General features: G+C 40.9%; 1 protein-coding gene across 2 annotated transcripts in view; it reads left to right on the forward strand.

The window, feature by feature from the left end:
• Nucleotides 1-7943, forward strand: part of pex14 (peroxisomal biogenesis factor 14) — a 76960-nt gene extending 69017 nt beyond the window's left edge. For both annotated transcript variants that reach the window (XM_012873476.3, XM_021321986.2), the window contains exons 8-9: nt 885-976; nt 7140-7943. In XM_012873476.3, the coding sequence (XP_012728930.1) occupies nt 885-976; nt 7140-7596 (549 nt within the window). In that variant the 3' untranslated portion in view covers nt 7597-7943. The remainder of the gene's footprint in view (nt 1-884; nt 977-7139) is intronic.
• The last annotated feature ends 3039 nt before the right edge of the window (nt 7944-10982 follow it).

Here is a 10982-nt window from a genome sequence, read left to right on the forward strand (position 1 = left end):
TTTTACTTTACTGATAATTTGTCATCTGACACCTCATTAATTTTGCATCTCTTTGGTTACTGGTACTTTTCTGGCATAAAACTTTAAATTGCAATGTTTGCAGGCGCCACATTCTTTCCACTTCATGATTGTCAGGAGTCTGGCGCATTTTAGAGCAGCTGATGGTAAATTTGTTACGATGTTTCACTGACTTTTCTGCTCAGGCTTTTGTGAAAACGTTCATTTTGCCGCTTCTTCTTTTAATAAAGTATAAGTCATTCCTTACCAAAAAAGAAAAGTTCTGCATTAGATTTTAACAGTAATTTGCCATTCAAATACCTTTCCATAATACCCTCTAGCGTTTCATGCTACGCCAGTGTATTCATCTGTGCGTGACAACTCAAACCTTTGATAAAAGGGAAAAAGAACAAAACACACTGCTGTGCTTTGGCCTCTCTTCATGAATGTGCCCATTGTTCCCCCCCATTGTCATTATCCAAAGCACTGCACCCAGACCTAATCTTTTATGGGCAGTATGGAAAATTATGTAAAAACAGCCCGATTCACCCTCATAGGACTTCCTTACTTGAGAAAGGTGGCTGAAGTGGGCATGTTTGCGCTCCTGTCTGTCAGCTCCACCAGACGGCTGCTGCTAAGTTGTTATGGTAACTCATAGCTTGACTACAGGAAAACATGTGGCTTTTAGCATTTGCATTTGCCATATTTGTTTACTTACCCTGTCCTTTCACTAAGTACGTTTTAAATATTTCATGTGGTTGATCTGTTAAAGGGCCTGCAGTGTAGGGACTTGCTGCCATGACCGTACATGTGACCTGAACAGTGCGCGTGTGTCTTTCTGTGTCGCTGACGGTGGTGTTTGTGTCTCTCTGGGGCTTCTCCAACAGACATCTTCCTCAACCAACCGCATCCTGGACAACCAAACAGTGGGAGAGCTGAAGGCTGAGATTGCCTCTTTGAAGGGCTTACTGCTCAGCAGGTAACAAAGTTATCCAGACCCCTGTCACATGAAACAGCCAGGTGTGCGTGCGTGTGTGTGTGTGTGTGTGTGTGTGTGTGTGTGTGTGTGTGTGTGTGTGTGTGTGTGTGTGTGTGTGTGCGTGTGTGTGTGTGCGTGTGCGTGTGTGTGTGTGTGTGCGTGTGTAAGGGTCAGGACGCGTTGCTTGTGGCCTTTTTTGATTCCTGTAATGCAGTCCATTTGAACTGTCTGCCAGTGTCCATCCGCTTGTGATAAAGTGTCAAATGGAAGTTTGTGATACAAACTAAAACATCACTGCATTTTTCTAAGCATCCAAAAAGTAGATAAAGAAATCCAAATTATGCAAATGAGAAAGGTAAAACGGTTTGTTTACATTTGGAGGTACAATTGGTCATATTACTGATGTGTAATTGGCAAAATTGAGAACGTTAGCTTTAACCTTCTTCTGACCTGGTGACTCAGTTTAGACCTGTGATATGTTCCCTCTGGCACTTAACAGCATGTTCTAACAGCTTCAGTACTGGGGTGATGGTGGATTAGTTCAAATATACTGCCAAACTTATGTCTATTTCTCCTAATAACAAATCAGACTGCTCTGTTAGCTCCTCAGTATAACAATGTCAGGAAAGAGAGACCATCCTGATACTTCTTTTGTTGAATATTTAGATTAAAGGGTTATTGCATTTGACAAAACTTCTTGGGTTTAAGAATTCATAATCATAAAGTATGGTATTACTCGTATTTACATCAAAAGAGGCCTCTCCTTCGGTCATCTGCCTTGCTCTGGTTTGGGGCTGTTTTGCCACCAGAACTGCCTTAATTCTTGATGGCGTAGTTTCCACAAGGTGTAGGAAACACTTTTTAGAGATTTTGGTCCATATTTACATGACGGCGTCACACAGTTGCTGCGGATTTGTTGACTGCAGACCCATGATGGTGAATCTCCAGTTCCACCTCATGGTAAATGGACTGAACGTGTGTAGAGGTTTTCCAGTCATACACAGTGCTAAAAGTAGTTTTATACTGAAGATATACTCACCCAGCCACACTCACAAATAAGCAAACACGCTGAAACGGAGGCAACTTGGGGTTGAGTGCCTTGCCCAAAGGCACATTGACATGTGCCCATTGATCCACAGCTTCCTCAACATCCCTAAGGTGCTCTATTGGTACATTTGATCTTCTGCACAAACAGTTAACAGCAGTTTGCTATCACGCAACTCCAGTCTGCTCATCAGCTTCAGTGTTTTCCGTGTTGGGTGTGGAGTTGGTAATGCACATATATTGGTTGTAGCGATTATTTGAGCTACTGATAACCTTTTTTTCCATCTCCACGTCGGCCTCCATTTTGCCTCTGACATCAACGAGGCATTTTCACCCACACAGTTGCTGCTGGATAATTTCTCTTTTGTGGGCCTTTCACTGTAAACCCAATAGGTGACTGTGCAGGAAAATCCCAGTAGATCAGCATTTTGAACTACTGACATTTGTATTTACCCCTCTGAGGAGGGGGCAAATGCAGAAATGAGGGAGGAAACTCCTACTCTGAGGAAACATAAGACAGCTCTCCACTGAGTCATTTTAGGAAGGCAGATGTGTGTCGGTCGTCATGAGTCAGGAAAGGCCTACAAGATGGCGTCTAAAAAGGAAATGTTTGAAACAACTGTTCCCAAATGAGGGGGGGTTAAAAAAAAAATCAACATTTTTATCAAATCTTACAGCAGTCTTTTAACTGTGAGATTAGGCCGCTGCATAAAAAAAAAAAAAATTCAAGTCATCAAATTCAGACCCATCTTACTGCTCAAACCTTATCTGTTAATACAAAGTTGATGTGAAAACAAAAGCTGTGCTGAGGATGACTTACAAGCATTATTACAGCTCACTTTGTGCCGGTGCTGTGGAAAATGTAAACAAAGGGCATAAAGGTGGTTGTTAAAATACTGTACATACTGAACTCTCAGTTTCCTTCAAATCAGCTAAACGCAGTGCTTGTCTGAAACAGGTTTTAACGTCAAAGTATGTTTGTAATGGCTGCAGGGCTGAGTTTAAACTTCAGAAAGAAATTCCATGAACAGAGCAGCCATAGGGCAATCTAGAGTTATGTATTTCTGTTAACGCACAACTTGTTTCTGGCAAATAGGTTGAAATATTACAGAATATGTGGAAAAGGGATGGGACGTTATAAGTTTAGACTTCTTCGCACCCAGTGAACATGTATATCATGTTTAAAGTCATTGACTTCACTTGTACTTGAAAGGCCTTTGCATGTGCAATAAACTTTGATTCAATCAAATACATAAGCCAAACAAACACAACGTCTCAGCTTTTGCAAATTGATTGCATATTTTTTTTTTACTTTACAAACAACTGAGCTCGTACTGCAGCGATCAGCCGAGTTTTTAATAGACATGTACAGAAGGAAGTATGACTGTATTTAAAAAAAAAAGAGAAGAACATCACCGCTCGGAGCTTAAAACAACCAATTATCAGTCAAATTTGACTTTAAAATAATAAACATTAATAACTGACTTCATTGTAATCTTACTATTGTGATAAACATTCGCTGTATTCTTTTTCGCCTTCCCAAATTTTTACTCCTCCTAATCAGACATAGCCCGGCTCAGTTGAGTCGATTAGCATGCATGATTATGCGTCCGTGTCTATAATGAGGCCTAAAGTAAGAGTGTACATCAGAAAACCAGCAAGGACATAAATTGCTTCAGAACTGTCTGGTTGAGCATGTTTTGTTCCCCTCCTCTCGTAGATTTTAATCAGTAATAATCCTTTTGTCATTTGCTCTCCTAACTTCATCCCCACTCTGGCTGTGTTTTTTCCTCTCAAAGGCTTGAATCATAAAATAAAGGCTTACCATCTGTCTCTAAACTTGTTACCTTTCTGTTCTACTGATTCAAATGGTCTCCAAACTGCAACATCTTTTTGATCTTAAAAACTACATTCTGTATAATTAGAGGAAAAAACAAAAACAAACGTGGAGCACCTTTACAAGGTGTGGTGAACATCTGGCTATTGCGGGGGGGAAATACTCTAGCGTCATTAAAGTAGTACCTAGGAATTGCATTGTTAAAATGTAAAGGTGTAGTCGAGGATCTTAGTACACACCTGGGGTCTCAGGTACGAGCCGTGGCTATGAACAGAAAACCTTGTGGCGCAATGTTTGACGCACAAAGTGTTCGGAAATCCACACAAACGTTTGGCCTGCCGTGAAAGCGTGCAACAGCCGCGGCAGCTTTTTCAGTCAACAATAACAAACTACAAAGTGGCGAAACACACATAAATACACTGAAGTATAACTCCATTCAGTCGTTTTAATGAAAGAAGCTTCGAAGCAATGTTTAAGGGAAACAAACTCAATTGGATCTAAACTGTAAACTGACTTCCGTTTTTGTCATGTGTAGATGTAAATGTGCAACGGCCTGTCCATCAAGGAGCACAATATGCAAATCTAAATTATCTAAGTGGCCCTTTCATTCTCACTGAGGGGGGAAATAAAAAACGGTGGCAGATCAGCAGATTAATTCACACCAAGTCAGGCGTGATGATGCCTACGGCGGCCAAGGTGTAGACAGTCATACAGGTCCTTAAGTAGTTGCTTAAAGGTGTGCGTGATTGTGGGACAATGGCAGCTTTGGCACTGCTGGAGGACATCGCTGATGGAAGAATGTGGAGGGAGCGTGTTGAGAGAGGGGGAAAACACGCTCATAAATGGGCCAGACCCGAACCCAGAACGACTGTGTCGAGGACTGAGGCCTCCGAACGTGGTCCGCGTTCTCTACCCCTGTGCCACCGCTGCACCCCCTAACAAAAACATTTTGGATACGTTTGACACCAAGACATTGCTCTTTGGACATTTTATTATTTTTCAACCACAATTTGAGATTTTTTTCCTTGTCTGTTAAACAGAAATTTCCTGTGGAGCATATAATCCTGAGTTAAACGTATTAAGAACCGTTTAGGGATTGGGTTAGAGACCACTGTGGTAGACCACCACAAAGTAGTGCCTAATCGTTAAGTTGAAGGAAAATTATCAATGGTTTGCAATAGGGCTGGACGATAATTCAATAATGATATATCGATCGATAGACGAATATCCATAGTAGGAAAAAAAAAAGGGTCAATTAAAAGTTCAATAGAACAGGTTTCATTTTGCATTCTAGCCTATCATGTAGGTTATTACAATCATTACATCCTCCAATCACAACGCAGACCAAGGAACACTCCGTCACCTATCTTCGCCCCCTTCAAAGAGTTCAGAAAGCACGCTTTCTTTTTAATTTTTTAAAACTTGCAGTTTTGGTAAAAAGTTGCCTGAATAAAGGGTTGAGTTTGAATTCAGTGTTGGTGTGTTCTGTATCGAAAAACAGGTCTCTAAGCAACAGCACAAAATGGGCAGGACTGCACTTAAAATATATGTTCTGAATTTGTTGATAATTATCGTTATCGATCAATATGATTCCTATTTTGTGGATATGCTTTTTATTTATATCGTCCAGCCCTAGTTTGCAAAGATGTTTCCCCTAAAAACTGCGGTGCTCAACCCTCCTGAGTCAATGCTTTGTGGATCTACCTTTTTGCTGCAGTTATAGCTACAACTCCTTTGGGGCATGTCTCAACTAGCCATTTTTTATTTATTTATTTTTTTTTTTTTGCTAAATTGGTCAGACTTGATGGTCAGATGGTCTCAATATTAAAGTTTTGAAAACAGTTGCAATAAGAGGAGAAATTAACATCTTGATATAATGCTAAGCTAACTTTGTCTCAACAATGGTGCATATACGTCCACACAAGGTAACTGTGTTTTACCCCATCATGAAGGAAAATCAACAAAAACAACAGATTTTAAGTGGGATTGAAATGAGGAAACAAATAAAATATAATGAATAAAATTAGAGTTCCGTAATTGTCTGGTAGTGTAACAAAGAACTAAGACTCATTCTATAAAGTGCTGTTAGAATAAGACTGTTGTTTTTTTGTGCTGTTTTCACATGTTCCATTTGATGCAAACCAATAAAAACATCAAATGGTCTGATTTTCCAGAGGGAACTGGCCCATATATTCATGACAAGTTTTGTTTTTTCCACGAGGAGCTCATCAAAACCAAAACTGCTGTTTGAGGTTTGCAGAACTTCTCCATATCATTTAAGATTAACAGACTTTTTGAATTAGGACAGATGTAACAGACTGAACAATGGGATCCTGTCTCGTGTCTTTTTTACGTTTGCACTTTTTCATGTTTTTGTATTTGTTCAGCAAAGTGTAGTGTTTCTTCATGGGTGAATAACTGCATGTAAAATGATGCTATGCTACTTTCTTGTCTACAATAGCAAAAAAACACTTATGTGTTCTTCCTGTTTCTCTCCCTGTCAGCTGCTACTAAGGGGCGCAGCTGCACTGAGCGTGCCCAGTAAGAGAGGTGGACAGGAGGGGGGGGGGGGGACATAGTGGAGCTGTGTCACCAACTTTTTAAGAAACGAAAGAAACAGCTGAAACAGAAACCAAAATTACATTCAAACTACAGTGCAGACGAGACCCAAAACGTACAGAAGCATGCGTGTTAATTGCGATTTAAAAAAAATTAACGGCATTAAAGGGAAATTGCATAAATATGACATATCTGTCAGCTGTGACTATCGTAGTGGCAACGTTTAAGTTACCAAGCCGTTTCCCATTCATCAACTCAGGACCTTGTTTGCTCCGCTCAACCCCCGGGCGTTTGGTGCCCTACGCGCGGTGCATGATGCATGTGTGCGGAGCGCCGGCGCTGACTTGTGTTCCTCTCTAAATAATCCTGTAGATGGGTGTACACAATGTTTTCAGGCTATCAGAACATTTTATTTGTGAATATTTGTGAAGGCCGTCTATTGTCTATCCACTTTCAATTGCGCGCTGCATTTGAGTCGGTCTATCACATAAAGTCCGAGTAAGGGGCCTTGAATTTTGTGAAACCTGATAAAATAGGGAACATTTAATTGTGTTTACAGGGTGTTTATAGTGTTGTGGTTGCAGTTGCCCACTCTTGGTTTATAACCTTGTAAAAAAAAAAAAAAAAAAACTCCATATATTTAGATCAAAATGAGGTTTTGGATGAAGCTGTCCTTCAGGCTAACTTAATTCCCCTGTTTTTGTTCGTCTTTCAACCCCACAGGAGACAGTTTCCCTCCACTCCTGCTATTCCTAAGATCCCTTCATGGCAGATCCCTCTGAAATCGCCTTCAGCGACCGCCTTGCCCTCCCTGAGCCACACCAACAGCAGCAGCGACATCTCCCCCGCCAGTAACGACTCGGCCAACTCTTCCCCAGTCAAAGATGGACACCAGAGCCCCCAGGACGCGCTGGGGGGGCCAGACGGAGCCCACAGTATAAACGGAGACGCCTGCACAACACCGCCGCTAGACCAGGTCCGCATGGAGGTGCAGGGCGAGGAGGAAAAGAAGGAGGATGACGAAGAGGATGATGTTACCCATGTGGAGGAGGAGGAGGAGGAGGAAGATGTTCTGAGCATGCAGACGCAGGATCGTCGAGGCGGAGATGGACAGATTAATGAACAGGTGGACAAACTGAGGCGGCCTGAGGGTGCCAGCAACGAGAGCGAGATTGATTAGCACACAAACGCTCACTTCTCATCCCGCCCTCGTTTCTCCACGGACCTCTCAGTTCTTACAGTTTTGATTTCAATTCACCTTCCCCTTTCCCGTTTCTGCTTCCTCGAATGTTGATCAAAATAAGTATTAGGCGCGGGCGTCAAAGGCGTCCCACGATTTACTTTTGATCCCGCAAATCAAGCTGCATCCAAAGCCAAATCCCGTGTAGAGGTCTCTCCGAGTGGAGAAACGATAGATAGTAAAATCACCGCAGCTTAAAAGGCGCCCGTGTAATACTAACCGTGTCTGACTTCTAGCTTTTAATTTAAACGACTTGACGAGATGGTTGGCAGCTCTGCCTCGGCGTCCTTCTAACCGGCCTGATTCAGACCAAAGCCGCCCATCCGTTCCTCCGAAAGCAGATGCCGCTTCGGTCTGGAGGTGTACGGCCAGCGTCCTGCGAAGCATTAGCCGAGCTGCTCTCCATGCTGATGGCAATAGGAGAGGACAAGCTCTTCCAGGGCTGAAGCTTTTAGCCTCTTTTATGTGTCCTTTTGCATTGGTGTCAGTCTGTCAATAATTCACAAGGCCAGCAGGGTGGCATTTGGGTGAAATAAAAGCCCTGAAATTCGAGATTAGAATGTGATGACGGGCTTTGTTCCATGCAGGTGTCAGAGTGCTCATATGCTCAGAGGAGGAAGGTGGGGGGGAAGATAAATGTCCCCCCCCCCCTTCTCTCTCTCTCTCTCTTGCCTTCCTTTTTCACCGAGGGCTGAATCCCGCATCTTTGCGAGCGTTAGTGCGCGAGTCAGGCGAGGAAAAAAAAGCCCAGACAGTCTGCTGCAGAGCTATATCCGCGTCTCCAGCAGGGCAGCTGATTTGGTTTGTGAAGTATGTTAATAATCAAATGATCAACAAATAACAGATGTATTAGTTCATGCAGCTTGAAATGTCAAGGAGGCTAAAAGCGGAAATCTAATACTGGAAGCCCAGTTGCATCGTATCATTTTCTGTGACAAACCCTCCGGTCCAAATTAGGTAGGGCCTCCCACAGTGAGTAATCTTTACAGAAAACGGCAACAATATTTTGTAATTAAGCTGCAGTAAGACAAAAGCGCTGCCACAGATGGAAGTTGCAGAACCGGTATTACTTTCTTCTTTCTCTCTCTCTCTCGATGTGGAGGTGGATGGGGAAGTGAAAAAAAAAATGCCCCGTGATTGAAAAGGAAAGTAATAAATGAATACTTGACTTATTGAATTACTCAATGTGTCTGAAGCTAACAAGAAGAGTCCATGACTGAGAAGAAGGGATACCAGCCTCTTTTTTTCCTCCATCACACGGCTTTCCTATGCGTAGAGAAATGACACAGATTGTGTTTGGTCCTGTTAAGTAATATGTTTGATGTAAAATCTTTTTATGTATTTGATTTTTTTTTTTTTTTTTTTTGAGGGGGGGCTCCTAAACATTGTACAAAATGAATCCACAACTGTAATAAATCTGGTTTACCACGAGAACTGTGGTTTAGTTATTTTAAATTAGACTGAACTTTTTTATTTAGCATTTTTTTTTGCAACATGCCTTGATATTCTACTATTCTTAAATTTAAAATGCTGAAAATATGAAGAGAATTATGACACTTTTTTTTTTAAATCTACAAGATGTTTCTGATATTGTCATCCCTTACTATATATACTGTACAGTGCCTTGTGAAAGTATTCACACCCCTGAAACTATTTACATTTTTGCCTTGTTACAACCACACAAAAAAAAAATGTCAGGGTTTGTATGATAGATCAACACGGGGCCATTTTCCTCTTGAATTATTAGGATTGGAGCATTAATCTCCACCCATCCTCATCAACTCTGAAGAACTTCCCGTTCCCTACAGTACGATGCTGCAAACACCATTTCTTTTAATGTGGGAAGTTTTTTTTTTTTTTTTTCTCAAGGTGGTTTTCACTGATGGTTTTCCTTTACACATCATTTTCAATGTGTGTGAGAAAGTTCGATTTTGGTCTTATCTGCCACAGACATATCTGTCCTTTTTTAACAGATTCTTCCACCTAGGTGGGTTGAATTTTATTCAGTAAGGACTGATGATATGCATGACACACTTTTCAGGTTATTTGCAAAAGAATAAAAACGCTAAACGAGACACTCCTTTGCGTTTGTAACGTAAAATACATAAACCTTTGTGGTTGTGACGTGTCAAAAAAAGGACAAGTCCAAGGAGTATGTATACTTTTGCAGGGCGCTGTATTGCACGTCTTTAAAATGCAACTCCAGATACAGATGTGAACAGCAGGCTGCTAGATGTGTGTATTGATTGTAAAACGTTGACTCATCCTCTGCTGAGTGGTCTGAAACCATGACAAGCAGGGACTTCCACCATTTCCATTTTCTCAGCTTTCTTTCCAGAAGTGACTAAGTGAAGCATTTTGAGCTCAAACGTTTAAACCTTTGTTTATTTCTGTAGGTTGATCAACAGTGTTTACCGCTTCACGCACACAAACACCACCTTCAAAAATGTTTCAATATTTTCAGTATTTTTAGATGTTGAGGAAAGCTGTTTTTTTTTTCGTTTAAGCTTAAGGTATTTTAAAAGTATTCACTGGCAGAGATGCCGTGAGACATGCGACCAGCTGTATATTTATATAATTATTTAGAAGCATTTAAAATGAATATGCAATTATTTATGCCTGCTATAATTCAGTCCAGATAAGTAAAATTTATTCCACCTTAATCCAGTCACACTGTCGGATTCAGTTCCTTACAGTCAAGAAAATCCTGTTCCTTCAACAAAAGCAAGTCCATTCGGGGAACTTCTGTAACATGTTTCACCCTCACAAACACAAAAACGGTCTGTGATTAAATCCATATACACTGTATTTGCAGTCAAACATAGCCAAAATTACCCACAATGCACACTTAAACTGCAGATTTCAGTGTATAGCAATACCCATAACTCAAAACTGCAAAACGTTGCTGAAGAATGATTCCAATGTACATATTTATTTAAAAAAAAAAAAAAAAAACTTTTAACGTGCTCGATTCTATACTTGTTGCTACATGTATTTAAATTAATACATTTTGTCAGCATAACTTTACATACAAAGTGTTTAAATTATATATATTTTTACCCAGGCTGTTCCTTAGTCTGTTTTTTTTTTTTTTTTTTAATCAAAAACAGTCAATTGGAAGCTCAAATTGACTGTTTGTAAGGGAAAAACAACGGTTTTAAGTGAGGATCCAGAAGACTCGCTTGCAGGTTGCCACTAGCCACATGTTTAAGAAACTGACCTGTTCTATCCCATAAGTCTGCATATTATACAGGACTACTGCCATCATCTGTCGGGGGTAGCAGCACCAGGCTCTGTTCTGGAGCCTTTAGAGATTATCGTACAAA

Source organism: Fundulus heteroclitus, chromosome 1 (assembly GCF_011125445.2).
Source record: "Fundulus heteroclitus isolate FHET01 chromosome 1, MU-UCD_Fhet_4.1, whole genome shotgun sequence".
In the NCBI taxonomy this organism is placed as follows: Eukaryota; Metazoa; Chordata; class Actinopteri; order Cyprinodontiformes; family Fundulidae; genus Fundulus; species Fundulus heteroclitus.